The following is a 16,447-nucleotide window of genomic DNA, read 5'->3' on the forward strand; positions in this document are numbered from 1 at the left end:
AGGGAGGCTGATACTGGGGGAAGCTGGGAGCAGGGAGGCTGATGCTGGGGGAGGCTGGGAGGAGAGTGGCTGATGCTGGGGGAGGCTGGGAGGGGGAGGCTTGGAGGAGGGAGGCTGATGCTGGGGGAGGCTTGGAGGAGGGGAGCTGGGAGGAGGGAGGCTGATGCTTGGGGAGGCTGGGAGGAGGGAGGCTGATGCTGGGGGAGGCTGGGAGGAGGGAGGCTGATGCTGGGGGAGGCTGGGAGGAGGGAGGCTGATGCTGGGCGAGGCTGGGAGGAGGGAGGCTGATGCTGGGGGAAGCTGGGAGGAGAGAGGCTGATGCTGGAGGAGGCTCATGCTGGGGGAGGCTGGGAGGAGAGAGGCTGATGCTGGAGGAGGCTCATGCTGGGGGAGGCTGGGAGGAGAGAGGCTGATGCTGGGGTAAGCTGGGAGCAGGGAGGCTGATGCTGAGGGAGGCTGGGGGGAGAGAGGCTGATGCTGGGGGAGGCTGGGGGGAGAGAGGCTGATGCTGGGGGAGAGGCTGCTGCTGGAAGCGGGGGGAGAGAGGCTGCTGCTGGGGGAATGGGAGAGAGGGGCCAATGCTAGAGACAGAGGACAAGGGTTGAGGGATAGAGCAATGACAATATCGATGGGGGGGAGTGTAAGGACTCAGAATAAGAGGGGGGCAGCATGTGTGGGCTCAGTATGGAGTGGAACAATGTAGGGGAGTCAATACCAAGAGTGGGGTAGTGTGTGTGTGTGTGTGTGTGTGTGTGTCTCAGCATAAGCGCTAGTGTGCTGGTCTTAGTATGATGAGTGGGGCAGCATGGAGGTGTCATTATGGAAAAGAGGAAGGCAGCATTAGGAGCTCATGGAGAGGGGCAGCATGCACGGGACACTGTGAGGAGGGGGCAGCATGCATGGGACATTATGAGGAGGGGCAGCATGCATGGGACACTGTCAGGAGGGGGCAGCATGCATGGGACACTGTGAGGAGGGGGCAGCATGCATGGGACATTGTGAGGAGGGGGCAGCATGCATGGGACACTGTGAGGAGGGGGCAGCATGCATGGGACACTGTGAGGAGGGGGCAGCATGCATGGGACACTGTGAGGAGGGGGCAGCATGCATGGGACACTGTGAGGAGGGGGCAGCATGCATGGGACATTGTGAGGAGGGGGCAGCATGCATGGGACACTGTTAGGAGGGGGCAGCATGCATGGGACACTGTGAGGAGGGGGCAGCATGCATGGGACACTGTGAGGAGGGGGCAGCATGCATGGGACACTGTGAGGAGGGGCAGCATGCATGGGACATTGTGAGGAGGGGCAGCATGCATGGGACATTGTGAGGAGGGGGCAGCATGCATGGGACATTGTGAGGAGGGGGCAGCATGCATGGGACACTGTGAGGAGGGGGCAGCATGCATGGGACACTGTGAGGAGGGGGCAGCATGCATGGGACACTGTGAGGAGGGGGCAGCATGCATGGGACACTGTGAGGAGGGGGCAGCATGCATGGGACACTGTGAGGAGGGGGCTGCATGCATGGCTCACTGTGAGGAGGGGTCAGCATGCACGGGACACTGTGAGGAGGGGGCAGCATGCACGGGACACTGTGAGGAGGGGGAAGCATACACGGGACACTGTGAGGAGGGGGCAGCATGCACGGGACACTGTGAGGAGGGGGCAGCATGCATGGGACACTGAGGAGGGGGCAGCATGCATGGGACACTGTGAGGAGGGGGCAGCATGCATGGGACACTGTGAGGAGGGGGCAGCATGCATGGGACACTGTGAGGAGGGGGCAGCATGCATGGGACACTGTGAGGAGGGGGCAGCATGCATGGGACACTGTGAGGAGGGGGCAGCATGCATGGGACACTGAGGAGGGGGCAGCATGCATGGGACACTGTGAGGAGGGGGCAGCATGCATGGGACACTGTTAGGGGGGGGCAGCATGCATGGGACACTGTGAGGAGGGGGCAGCATGCATGGGACACTGTGAGGAGGGGGCAGCATGCATGGGACACTGTGAGGAGGGGGCAGCATGCATGGGACACTGTGAGGAGGGGGCAGCATGCATGGGACACTGTGAGGAGGGGGCAGCATGCATGGGACACTGTGAGGAGGGGGCAGCATGCATGGGACACTGTGAGGAGGGGGCAGCATGCATGGGACACTGAGGAGGGGGCAGCATGCATGGGACACTGAGGAGGGGGAAGCATGCATGGGACACTGTTAGGAGGGGGAAGCATGCACATGGGACACTGTGAGGAGGGGGAAGCATGCATGGGACACTGTGAGGAGGGGGAAGCATGCATGGGACACTGAGGAGGGGGCAGCATGCATGGTACACTGTGAGGAGGGGGCAGCATGCATGGGACACTGTGAGGAGGGGGAAGCATGCATGGGACACTGTGAGGAGGGGGCAGAATGCATGGGACACTGTGAGGAGGGGGCAGCATGCATGGGACACTGTGAGGAGGGGGCAGCATGCATGGGACACTGTGAGGAGGGGGCAGCATGCATGGGACACTGTGAGGAGGGGGCAGCATGCATGGGACACTGTGAGGAGGGGCAGCATGCATGGGACACTGTGAGGAGGGGGCAGCATGCATGGGACACTGTGAGGAGGGGGCAGCATGCATGGGACATTGTGAGGAGGGGGCAGCATGCATGGGACATTGTGAGGAGGGGGCAGCATGCATGGGACATTGTGAGGAGGGGGCAGCATGCATGGGACACTGTGAGGAGGGGGCAGCATGCATGGGACACTGTGAGGAGGGGGCAGCATGCATGGGACACTGTGTGAGGAGGGGGCAGCATGCATGGGACACTGTGTGAGGAGGGGGCAGCATGCATGGGACACTGTGAGGAGGGGGCAGCATGCATGGGACATTGTGAGGAGGGGGCAGCATGCATGGGACACTGTTAGGAGGGGGCAGCATGCATGGGACACTGTGAGGAGGGGGAAGCATGCATGGGACACTGTGAGGAGGGGGCAGCATGCATGGGACACTGTGAGGAGGGGGCAGCATGCATGGGACACTGTGAGGAGGGGGCAGCATGCATGGGACATTGTGAGGAGGGGGCAGCATGCATGGGACACTGAGGAGGGGGCAGCATGCATGGGACACTGTGAGGAGGGGGCAGCATGCATGGGACATTGTGAGGAGGGGGCAGCATGCATGGGACATTGTGAGGAGGGGGCAGCATGCATGGGACATTGTGAGGAGGGGGCAGCATGATGTGAGGACAATGTGCAGATCATATTTAATAATTGAAGAAGGTGTGGTGGGTATAATTTATAAGGGAGGGCAGTGTGTAGTATATTAGGGGCAGTGTGACAGTCACAGTATATAAGTGGGGATGGTGGGAATATTTTATACTCATGCTATGTTTTGATGTGCCTGTGGTGATCCCCATTGGGGGGGGGGGGGGTTAGTGCCCTTCATTTCTCATTGATACTTTTTAAAGTGTTTTACAGAGTAGATCTGCCTTAAACAGATGTCGTGTGCGAAAACTCAGTTTTACGTTGTCAATAAGGGGCGCGACCACTTAAAATGCCTAGGGCAGCACGAAGGCAAAATACAGCCCTGCTGGAGTCATCATTCAGGGAGCTCCAGTACTCACTTCAGGTCACATTGTGTCCTCTGGAGCCTCCTGCTGACTACAGAGCGATGACATGCAGGAGAGAGGGATACAAACTCCTCAGAAGTCTCACATTTCTGCAGCACTCCCTGCACACACAGGCCTGAGATTCCACAGCAGCGCCGTACCGGTGGGCGGGTCTTACTCCCGATAGGCGGGGCTTAGGGTATGTGCGCACGTTGCTTTTTACCTGCTTTTTACCTGCTTTTTTGCTGCTTTTTCTTCTGCGCTGTTTAATGCCAAAATGGATGTGTTCTTCTATTCAAGCAAAGTCTATGGGAATTTGGGTTTCTTGTTCACACTATGTTGTTCAAAATGCTGCCTTTTTGTGGCAGAACTTTGGTCAAAAACTCAGCTTTGCAGTGCAAAACCCAAATGGCAAGAACAATTGACATGTTGCTTCTTTGAAAAGCTGAGTTTTTGACCAAAGTTCTGCCACAAAAAGGCAGCATTTTGAACAACATAGTGTGAACAAGAAACCCAAATTCCCATAGACTTTGCTTGAATAGAAGAACACATCCATTTTGGCATTAAACAGCGCAGAAGAAAAAGCAGCAAAAAAGCAGGTAAAAAGCAGGTAAAAAGCAACGTGCGCACATACCCTTACTCCTGCAAGGCTCCGGAGCAGTGAGTGTGGGTAGGGGACGGCTGTGCTCAGTAGTGATGGGAAATCTAGTTCATTTTGGTGATTAGTTCACCATGAACTAGTTCACTGAAAAGATTAGTTCATTTAGGTCAGTATTTCTCTCCACCCTATCCTGTGAGGAGCTGACAGGAAATGCATCATGTCAGCTGTGAACTAAATGAACTATATGAACTGCTAAATGTTCTACTGAGAATGAATCAGTACAGCCTAGTTCAGTCTGATGCATCTCTCTGAGCCCAGCAGCGCCCCCTGTGGTAGTGTAGAGTACTGACTCATAATGAATGTGTATGAGGGAGCTGAGGAGCAGTTCAGCAGCCACCATTTTGAGAACAGGACTGGAGCCAGTGGTAAAGATTTTAGCAAGACTGATCTTCTAGGCTACAGGAGGCTGATCCTATCACAAAGACAGGTGAGGGGCATGAACCACACACAGAAACTCTCTCTCATACACACATGAGCTGTGTCTGTCTACTGTGCAATTTCAGTTTTTATTAATATTATTATTACTATTCTATTAGTATTTGATGTGTGGTCTAGTGTTTTACTCTTTTCCAGCATCAGGAGCTATAAAGAGCCAGTGTGAGAGCAGGAGCCTCCTGGAGCTGCAGAGGATCACTGTCTCCTCACACTCACTGTTTAGTTCATAATGAACTGTCAGGATGAGAACTAGTTCACTCTGAAGATTAGTTCATTTTGAACTACCCATCACTAGTGCTCAGCATTTCTCCCCTCTCCTCGTGGATGGAACATGCAGCATATGTGCTCTATGCTGGAGGAGAGCATCAGGGTCCCAGTGGAGAGCAGGGAATAAGCAACTGCTGAAGTAGCCGGGACATGTGTGAGCTCCAGAGCAGCTGCTGCCTCCTGTGACTCCTGTGTCCACTACGACCGTGATGTTTCCTCTCCTGATTTGTATAGTGCAGAGCCCGCGCTGTGCTGCAAATGCATCAACTGTAGTAAAGCCGTTGCGGCCCCCTGCATAGTAACGATCGTCACGGGGTCTGCGGGCACTTGGCCGCAACAAGCAGCCTCCGGGGCCGCATGCAGACCGCGTGTTTGAGACCTCTGCTCTATACTGTGGCAGCATATACATTCCTGCCCTCCCCCTATATTGTGGCAGCATATACATTCCTGCCCTCCCCCTATATTGTGGCAGCATATACATTCCTCCCCTCCCTCTATACTGTGGCAGCATGCACATACCTCCCCTCCCTCTATACTGTGGCAGCATATACATTCCTCCCCTCCTTCTATACTGTGGCAGCATGTACATTCCTGCCCTCCCCCTATATTGTGGCAGCATATACATTCCTCCCTTCCCTCTATACTGTGGCAGTATATACATTCCTCCCCTCCCTCTATACTGTGACAGCATGCACATACCTCCCCTCCCTCTATACTGTGACAGCATATACATTCCTCCCCTCCCTCTATACTGTGACAGCATATACATTCCTCCCCTCCCTCTATACTGTGACAGCATATACATTCCTCCCCTCCCTCTATACTGTGACAGCATATACATTCCTCCCCTCCCTCTATACTGTGACAGCATATACATTCCTCCCCTCCCTCTATACTGTGGCAGCATATACATTCCTCCCCTCCTTCTATACTGTGGCAGCATGTACATTCCTGCCCTCCCCCTATATTGTGGCAGCATATTCATTCCTCCCTTCCCGCTATACTGTTTCATGTACATTCCTCCCCTCCCCCTATACTGTGGCAGCATATACATTCCCCCCCTCCCTTTATACTGTGGCAGCATATACATTCCCCCCCTCCCTCTATACTGTGGCAGCATATACATTCCTCCCCTCCCTCTATACTGTGGCAGTATATACATTCCTCCCCTCCCTCTATACTGTGGCAGCATATACATTCCTCCCCTCCCCCTATACTGTGGCAGCATATACATTCCTCCCCTCCCTCTATACTGTGGCAGTATATACATTCCTCCCCTCCCTCTATAGTGTGGCAGCATGCACATACCTCCCCTCCCTCCATAGTGTGGCAGCATATACATTCCTCCCCTCCTTCTATACTGTGGCAGCATGTACATTCCTCCCCTCCCCCTATACTGTGGCAGCATGTACATTCCTCCCCTCCCCCTATACTGTGGCAGTATATACATTCCTCCCCTCCCTCTATACTGTGGCAGTATGTACATTCCTCCCCTCCCTCTATACTGTGGCAGCATGCACATACCTCCCCTCCCCCTATACTGTGGCAGTATATACATTCCTCCCCTCCCCCTATACTGTGGCAGTATATACATTCCTCCCCTCCCCCTATACTGTGGCAGTATATACATTCCTCCCCTCCCTCTATACTGTGGCAGCATATACATTCCTCCCCTCCCCCTATACTGTGGCAGCATGCACATACCTCCCCTCCCTCTATACTGTGGCAGCATATACATTCCTCCCCTCCCTCTATACTGTGGCAGCATGTACATTCCTCCCCTCCCCCTATACTGTGGCAGCATGTACATTCCTCCCCTACCTCTATACTGTGGCATGTACATTACTCCCCTCCCCCTATACTGTGGCAGTATATACATTCCTCCCCTCCCTCTATACTGTGGCAGCATGTACATTCCTCCCCTCCCTCTATACTGTGGCAGCATGTACATTCCTCCCCTCCCCCTATACTGTGGCAGCATATACATTCCTCCCCTCCCTCTATACTGTGGCAGCATATACATTCTTCCCCTCCCCCTATACTGTGGCAGCATGTACATTCCTCCCCTCCCTCTATACTGTGGCAGCATATACATTCCTCCCCTCCCCCTATACTGTGGCAGTATGTGCATTCCTCCCCTCCACCTATACTGTGGCAGCATGTACATTCCTCCCCTCCCTCTATACTGTGACAGCATATACATTCCTCCCCTCCCTCTATACTGTGACAGCATATACATTCCTCCCCTCCCTCTATACTGTGACAGCATATACATTCCTCCCCTCCCTCTATACTATGACAGCATATACATTCCTCCCCTCCCTCTATACTGTGACAGCATATACATTCCTCCCCTCCCTCTATACTGTGACAGCATATACATTCCTCCCCTCCCTCTATACTGTGGCAGTATATACATTTCTCCCCTCCTCCTATACTGTGGCAGTATATACATTCCTCCCCTCCCTCTATACTGTGGCAGTATATACATTCCTCCCCTCCCTCTATACTGTGGCAGTATATACATTCCTCCCCTCCCTCTATACTGTGGCAGCATATACATTCCTCCCCTCCCTCTATACTGTGGCAGCATATACATTCCTCCCCTCCCCCTGTACTGTGGCAGCATATACATTCCTCCCCTCCCTCTATACTGTGGCAGTATATACATTCCTCCCCTCCCTCTATACTGTGGCAGTATATACATTCCTCCCCTCCCTCTATACTGTGGCAGTATATACATTCCTCCCCTCCCTCTATACTGTGGCAGCATATACATTCCTCCCCTCCCTCTATACTGTGACAGCATATACATTCCTCCCCTCCCTCTATACTGTGACAGCATATACATTCCTCCCCTCCCTCTATACTGTGGCAGCATATACATTCCTCCCCTCCCCCTATACTGTGGCAGCATATACATTCCTCCCCTCCCTCTATACTGTGACAGCATATACATTCCTCCCCTCCCTCTATACTGTGGCAGCATGTACATTCCTCCCCTCCCCCTATACTGTGGCAGTATATACATTTCTCCCCTCCTCCTATACTGTGGCAGTATATACATTCCTCCCCTCCCTCTATACTGTGGCAGTATATACATTCCTCCCCTCCCTCTATACTGTGGCAGTATATACATTTCTCCCCTCCTCCTATACTGTGGCAGTATATACATTCCTCCCCTCCCTCTATACTGTGGCAGTATATACATTCCTCCCCTCCCTCTATACTGTGGCAGCATATACATTCCTCCCCTCCCTCTATACTGTGGCAGCATATACATTCCTCCCCTCCCCCTGTACTGTGGCAGCATATACATTCCTCCCCTCCCTCTATACTGTGGCAGTATATACATTCCTCCCCTCCCCCTATACTGTGGCAGCATATACATTCCTCCCCTCCCTCTATACTGTGGCAGCATATACATTCCTCCCCTCCCCCTGTACTGTGGCAGCATATACATTCCTCCCCTCCCTCTATACTGTGGCAGTATATACATTCCTCCCCTCCCTCTATACTGTGGCCACATGTACATGAAGCACCCCTGAGCCACTCAGGGCAGTACAGGGAACTGTATCCTCTCGGGACCTGTAACACCAGTGCCAGTAACAGCAACACACGCCTAACAATCCCAGTTGACACTTGGCTCAAAGGGTTAGTCAGATAATGGGAGGGCCACCCAGTGGGCAGAGCGAACCCAGGGACTAGACCACCCGGTGGGAGGGGGCAAGCCAATCTGAGAGAGTTGGAGGAGAGAGAGCACAATGTGAGGTGCAGGAGTGAAGTGTGCCTGGAGCTGGGTCTGTGTAACTGTACCGCCCCTGCAGCAGTTGAACTGCTCGGATCTGGGGTTGCCGTAGCTCAAGGGTCTCCGTACCCGGGGGCTTGTGGCCACCTCAAATGTAAGAGGGGGGTATTTACAGGGGATGAATGTTCGTGACGCCACCCGTGGTTCACGGTAAGGGGAGTACCGCCGCTGCCAATGGGACTACCCGGGGGGATGGAGTGGAGCAGCCAGATGGTGTTCCCTCCATGGGTAAGGGAGACCCCGGGACTCTAGAGATATAGGTGGCGGATAGCGTTGTGAAGTGACCCTTCGGCCTGAAGCTTTCAGGGTCCCGCTCCCTATATTTAAATAGTGGAGCTGTGCTCTCGATGGCTGACACTTGGGATCTTTGAAGGCTGCATAAGCTGGAAAGCCCTATCCCCCTCGTTGTGTTGGCGCCTTCGATCTCTGAGCTCTTGGGGATAGTTCATAAAGAGACTATCCTCCACAGGTGAATTACCAGGTTGCGTGAAGCTACTCCCTGATCTAGGGTCCTGCACCCCGCCGTACTCGGTACCGGTCCGGTTACTGGACTTTCTGGTACCGACCGTTCTCCAAAACTAAATCGCACACCCTCTTCCAATACCCTGCGACCGGGTCTCTGACTCCTCCGGTCCCAGGCCACAGTCTGCAACCCAACCAATGTCACACAGGGAGCGCCAACTCCCTCAGCTCCTCACGCTCTGATGGCTACTACTGAACTCCAGGGAGCTGCTACTCCCAGCTCCTCACTCTTTGGGAGCTACGACTTCCTCCCTCCCACCAGTCTAACCCTAACCCTGACCCCTAGGCAGGTGGTCCTGTTCCAGCTAGACCACCCACAGGTGTGCCTGACAGGGTGTGGTGTGAGGTGTGGTTAGGATTTGAGTGCTGATGGAAGCAATACCAGTATGTAAGAACCCAGAACAATGGCGGGTGGATTCTGCACCATTAGAGACGGGTGCAGTTTCCTGTGACACCCTGATAGTCAGGGACATCACATAATGGTGATCCGGGGGCACGGGAGTTAGGTTGCCAGCATAGGAGCACCTAAGGACCTCTGGGATGGAGTCAAGACCCCAGGGACGGTTTGAGGGAGCACCACTGGAACCTGGGCATGTACGGGACACGGCCCTAGGTCAGGTGCCAGTTTCATTCGGCCTGGCAATTACCTGCATGGTGAGGGCTCTCCATATGCCTCACTGACCTACAGATTCGGGGGCATTAGCAGTAAAGCGAGGATCGGGGTTCGGACACATACCTCCCCACAGGGTCCACACTGCCAGCCGAACGGGCAGACCGGTATATCACAGCAGGGGGAACCCCAAAGTTTCAAGCTTTGGGGTCTCAACTACACTGAGTGTCGGGGACAGAGCAACTGAGTCACTATCTGGCACTGGCAATACAGGTACCGTAACCAGCCGTCCAGGGTCCACAGTGATTAAAGATTGTTAAATACAATCCATGGACTGGTCTCCCTTAATATTGCACCGCACATCTCCTCCCAGGCTCAGCCCTACCTGCGTAGGGCCTACCATCACAGCTGCCACTACCACCAGCCTTGGGAGTACCCACTTAAGCAGTGGCGGTTCCACAACCATAATCGCAAACCGCAGATGGCGTCACATGAACATTAACTCTTATCTCGCCTGTAAATACTCCCCTTACAAAAGGGGCCCAGGACACGGAACCGGGCAATGGCCACCAAAGTGACATCCCTAACTGTAGATTCTGCCCGGGACCGCGTACCCCATTCCCTGGGCGACACATACATTCCTCCCTTCCCCCCATACTGTGTCCATAGATGCTTCCCCTTCACCCAATGTTGTTGTTCTTCGGTGTCTTCAGCTCACACTGTAGCACTCACCATTAGTGCTGTTTGCCGTCTCTGTGGCTCCTATGAGTGAAGTCAGCAGCTGACCTGATGACACTGCTGATGTCGCGCTGACCCGGAAGTGCCGGCGGTCGCAGGGTTCATTTGTCCTCATGTCTGACAGGAACAAGTACATTTGATCACAGGGAGCTGCGCTTTCTGAGTTCAGCTGTCAGCTTAACAGCCGTACTCAGAGGATAGCTGGCTCCCATTACAGGGGCGGCAAAACACAGCCGCCGGGTAAACTCAGTGCTGCATCAGGCAGCCAGACGGCACCCCCGACGGCTGCGCCTGGGGCACATGCCCCGCCAGCCCACCCACACATACGCCTCTGCCTTTAGTAATAGTGATAAATAAAACCTATGACAAGATTGTATAACCATTCATTAAATAATGACACTCCATACACCTCGATGTTAATATCACTTCCATTCTATTCCCAGGTGTCTGTCTGAGGGATTACCGACACTGCATGGTGAGACCTGAGCAGCAACCATGACACAAAATACGGAAATGGTTAATTTATCCTTCTTGTCAGAGATGGAAAAAGATTTTATCCTGCAAGTTCTCCAGAGAGATGAAGACTTGCGAAGTGTGGAGGATCGTCGGATCAGGTGAGGGTGGCTGAAGCCGCAGCTTCATTCCACATTTTCCTTCTTGGCTACATCTTTCGGGATTCCGCGGTGCCCATCATTGTGGCATTCCTCCCTACACCAGTAACAATGCCTCCCAAAGTTATATTAACAAGGCTTGTCACACAAACTTCCAAGAAAAGGTTAAACGAAACGTCCACAATTCTTGGACTTGTGAGTAATACATTTTTAATTCACCACTGCCCCCCTGCAGGCATTCTGGGCAAATAAGTGATCCCATCATTTGAGGTGACTGTTAATAGTTATATATTAATTGGTGATATAAATAATTATAATCTGCCCTGTGTGTACGTGAAGAATCACGCGATTTCTGACAGTCATATGTTTTGTATCTTGCATTTCACCAGTTTTTCCCTCTGTAGGCTTTGACCAGTGGTGCAAGTAGAGTCCAATTGGCATCAGTGCAAAATTTGGCCATGGGCCATCCCCCTTTCTTTATGTTGACCCTCCCCCTTCCTTACGTAGTACTGTCCAAATTCCTGGCATATATGTCCTCCATAATGGTATATGTGTCCTCATTCGGGACCCATCCTGGTAAGGACAAGTGTTGGCACCCTTGAAATTGTTCCAGAAAATGAAGTTTTTCTCCCAGAAAATTATTGCAATTGCACATGTTTTGTTATACACCTGTGTTATTTTCTTTGTGTATATTGGAACAAAACAAAAAAACAAAGAAAAAAGACAAATTAAACTAAATTTCACACAACTCTTAACATGGGCCAGATAAAATTATTGGCACTCTCAACCTAAAGGCCCCGTCACACTAAGCAACATCGCTAGCAACATCGCTGCTAACGAACAACTTTTGTGACGTTGCTAGCGATGTTGCTGTGTGTGACATCCAGCAACAACCTGGCCCCTGCTGTGAGGTCGTTGGTTGTTGCTGAATGTCCTGGGCCATTTTTTAGTTGTTGCTCTCCCGCTGTGAAGCACAGATCGCTGTGTGTGACAGCGACAGAGCAACAACTGAATGTGCAGGCAGCAGGAGCCGGCTTCTGCGGAGGCTGGTAACCAATGTAAACATCGGGTAACCAAGAAGCCCTGTCCTTGGTTACCCGATATTTACCTTCGTTACCAGCCTCCGCCGCTCTCACTGTCAGTGCCGGCTCCTGCTCTGTGCACATGTAGCTGCAGGACACATCGGGTTAATTAACCCGATGTGTGCTGTAGCTAGGAGACCAAGGAGCCAGCGCTAAGCAGTGTGCGCTGCTCCCTGCTCTGTTGCACATGTAGCTGCAGCACACATCGGGTTAATTAACCCGATGTGTGCTGTAACTAGGAGAGCAGGGAGCCAGCGCTAAGCGGTGTGCGCTGCTCCCTGCTCTCTGCACGTGTAGCTGCGTGCGCTGGTAACCAAGGTAAATATCGGGTTGGTTACCCGATATTTACCTTAGTTACCAAGCGCAGCATCTTCCACGCGGCGCTGGGAGCTGGTCACTGGTTGCTGGTGAGCTCACCAGCAACTCGTGTAGCGACGCTCCAGCGATCCCTGCCAGATCAGGTTGCTGGTGGGATCGCTGGAGCGTCGCAGTGTGACATCTCACCAGCAACCTCCTAGCAACTTACCAGCGATCCCTATCGTTGTTGGGATCGCTGGTAAGTTGTTTAGTGTGACTGGACCTTAATATCTGGTTGCACACCCTTTGTTGTAGAGGATAATTGATTGTAGTTATTTATTCCAATCAAGAAGCTTCTTCCTCCTCTCACCTGAAATTTCAGACTCTTCTTTATAAACGTCTCCAGGTCTCTCATATCTGAAAGCTTCTTCTATTCTCCCAATTTTCACATCTCCCCATAGGTGTAAATGGGGTTTAGATCTGTACTCATTTCTGCCACTTCAGATCTCTCCAGCGCTTTATCATCCATTTCTGGGGTTCTTGAAGTGTTTGGGGTTGTTGTCGTGCTGCAGACCCCTGATCTATGATGCACATCCACCTTTCTGACTTTAAGCACTACATTCCCACCCAGAATTTTTTTTATATTTTCAGACTTCATGATGTCTTGCACACAATCAGGAACCCCAGTGCCAGAGGCAGCAAAACCACCCCAAACATATCTGACCTCCACCATGTGTGACTGTAGGTGGTGTGTTCTTTACTTTGTAGGCCACATTCTGTTTTCGGTAAACAGTAGAATGATGCTCTTTACCAAAAATATCTATCTTGGTCTCATCTGTCCATTGATACTTTCCCATAAGGATTTTGATTAATCACATATATTTTTGCTTTTTTGTGTCTGTGTCAGCATTGGGATCCGACTAAGTCTCCTGCCATAACATTTCATTTCATTCAGAGACAGATGTGGACGGATAGTTTGCACTGACACTGATGCCCATGATCCTGCAGGACAGCTTGAATTTCTTTGGATCTTGACAGAGGCTTATCCCAGGGGTATCTCTAGGGGGGGCTGGTGGGGCATGTGCCCTGGGGTGCAACTGTCAGGGGTGCCTTTGGGCTGCCTGATTTGGCGCTCTGAAAGTCTCCCCAGTGGCTGCGTTTTGACACTCCATAGTGGGAGGCGGCCATTCTCTAAACCGGCGGTCAAGCTGAGAAAGTGAATGCATGGCTCCCTGTGATCAATTGTCCTCATATCTTTCAGATTTTAGGACAATTGAAGCTGTGACTGCCCCATGGCTTCTGGGTCAGAGCGACGTATGTAGTGTGATCAGGTCAGCTGATCACACTGCTGAAGTCATTCTTCAGCGCTGCGTAGGCGGTAGACAATGCTCATAAGTAGCTGAAGAGGAACTGTATGGGTGAGAGGGGTAAGTATGTATGGAAACAGTATGGGGGAGGGAGCGGAGAGAGAAGTATCTGTGGACACAGTATGGGGGAAGGAGAAAGTATGTAGTGACACAGTATGGAGGAGAGAGGGTGGGGAGGAGGAAGTATCTATGGACACAGTATGGAGGACAGAGAGTGGGAAGGAGGAAATATCTCTGGGCATAATGTAGGAAGAGGGAATGAGGAGGGGGAGGTATCTATGGACACTGTGGGGAGAGAGATGGTGGGAGGGAAGTTTCTGTGGAGGGTAAGTACCATAAGAGTGTGTGGGTCATATTTTGTGCAGAGAACACAGTGAGGGGCCCTTATTTATTCTTGGGCACAGCATAGAGCAGATATTTTTATATAGGAGTATTCTAATCATTCTTTTATTTTCCAGGCATTGTGTCAGGATGTCCTGCAGAAGACTGGAGAAGATGGAAGCCTGCAGAGACGAGCTGTGGCTGTGAAAAGTCATCATGGTGTAAGGACAAGATGAAGTAAAAAAAGAAACTACTCCGATCAGAGACAACATAATCTATAAGGTACCTGGATGTAAATGTGTATTTGTGATACTGATGTAGCGCCCCTGACTATATCAGGGTGCTACAGGGAACTGCAGCCTTTCCCGAGGGTGCAGGATCTACCCCCCCCATGGTTCTAGGTTCCCAAAAACCAGTGTCACTACCATCAGCACCACAAATCCCAACCACACCTCACATCATGACCTGTCAGACACACCAGTAGGTTGGTCTAGCTGGAACAGGGCCACCCACCTAGGGGTCAGGCAGACTGGTGCGAGGGAGGAAGTAGGCAGTTCAGTGAGAGTCCTCAAAAAGTGAGGATCTGGGAGTGGTAGCTCCCGGGAAGCGAGACCAAGGTTGGGTCGCAGACGGTGGTCCGGGACCAGAGGAGTCGGGGACCGGTAGCATGGACATTGGAGAAGGGTGCGACGGACATAGTCTTGGAGGATGGTCGGCACCAGAAAGCCCAATAACCGGACCGGTACCGAGCACGACGAGGTACAGGACCCTAGGTCAGGAACCAATTCAACGTCCTGATTGACCTGGGAAGGAGAGTATCTTCATCAACTTCCCTAAGAGCTCAGAGATTGAAGGCATCAGCACAACGCGGGGGATAGGGTTTTCCAGATAAAGCAACCCACTGAAATCCCAAGTGCCAGCCATCACGAGCACAGCTACACTACACATAGTGAGCAGGGCACGAACAGCTTCAAGCCAAGGGGCCACAAACAGACAACTAAATTATGCATGGAGGCAGGCGCTGGATTACCAAGTGATACCGGTGGGAGCAGATACCTGGATGGGCTTCCCACAGTGGCAGCAGTACACAGACTTTGGTTTACCACAGTGTATGTGTCTACTTTATAATCCTCATCCAGCACCATGACTACCGCAGTGAGTACCCTGATCCCTGCACCCTGTCCTCCCAAATATCCAACAATAACCCCCAGAGTCCAGGGCCTTCCCTACCTACGGAGGGACTGACACCTTGCTGCCCCACACCATCTGCCCCAGTACTCCCTTCAGCAGCGGCGGTACTCCCATTACCACAACCCGCATATGGCGTAACAAACTTCTCCCCTGTAAATACTCCCCTTTTTAAAGATCAAAGTGTCCGCCAAGCCGGGTCCGGAACCACACTCGAGCCACGATCCCGGATCCGAGCAGCCCAACCAACACCGGGACGGTACACTGACTATAGTACAGAGAGTCAGCTCGGGCACTCAAAGAATTGAAAAAACGAGAATAATGATGCTTATTGATGCCAATTTTTATTCATGCAAAGGTCTGTGCTGTTATGACGTTTCGGCCATACAATTTTGGCCTTTATCAAATAAATATACTGAAAAAACAAAAGAAAAATACAATATCAAATCTCATAAACATGTACAATCAATTTTACACGTGGTGCATACAACAAAAATTTTTTTACGGCCAATGATTTTGACGTTGAACAATTTGTACAATAAACAAAAAAACCATGATGTACACCTGTACGAATCATCAATTAATGATTGTTCAATTAAGAGACCCTAGTATACATAATACATATAAAAGGCATTATAATGAAGAAATACGTACCACAAGAAACGTATATGAGGTTAGACTGGTGAAATTAGGTTCACATATGCTGACCAATGGTACTTTAGTGATCAACCTGAAGTAGAAAACAGACTCATCTTGAGAACATTATATGTACTTCATGTATAAGTGTATGTAGGGGACCGTAAGGAAACATAGAGACTATGTAAATTACAATAAATTGGTTGTGAAATTTACCTTTGCTACTATCTATATGTCTCTTGGAGACCCAATGTTCACTAGCAAGCTGTGGTATATGGTCCGCTGAATGGCTTGAGATACAGGAA

At 51.6% G+C, this 16,447-nt stretch overlaps 1 protein-coding gene across 4 annotated transcripts in view; it reads left to right on the forward strand.

The window, feature by feature from the left end:
- The window catches only part of SYTL4 (synaptotagmin like 4), a 285,835-nt gene that overhangs the window by 110,998 nt on the left and 158,390 nt on the right, over nucleotides 1–16,447 (forward strand). For 3 of the 4 annotated variants that reach the window (XM_075323037.1, XM_075323040.1, XM_075323038.1), the window contains exon 2: nucleotides 11,084–11,254. In XM_075323037.1, coding sequence (XP_075179152.1) covers nucleotides 11,136–11,254 — 119 coding nt within the window. In that variant the 5' untranslated portion in view covers nucleotides 11,084–11,135. Of the gene's footprint in view, nucleotides 1–4,609; nucleotides 4,688–11,083; nucleotides 11,255–16,447 lie in introns of those variants that run through there. The other variant, XM_075323039.1, reaches the window with a different exon arrangement.

This window comes from Anomaloglossus baeobatrachus, chromosome 9, assembly GCF_048569485.1.
Source record: "Anomaloglossus baeobatrachus isolate aAnoBae1 chromosome 9, aAnoBae1.hap1, whole genome shotgun sequence".
NCBI classification, from domain to species: Eukaryota; Metazoa; Chordata; class Amphibia; order Anura; family Aromobatidae; genus Anomaloglossus; species Anomaloglossus baeobatrachus.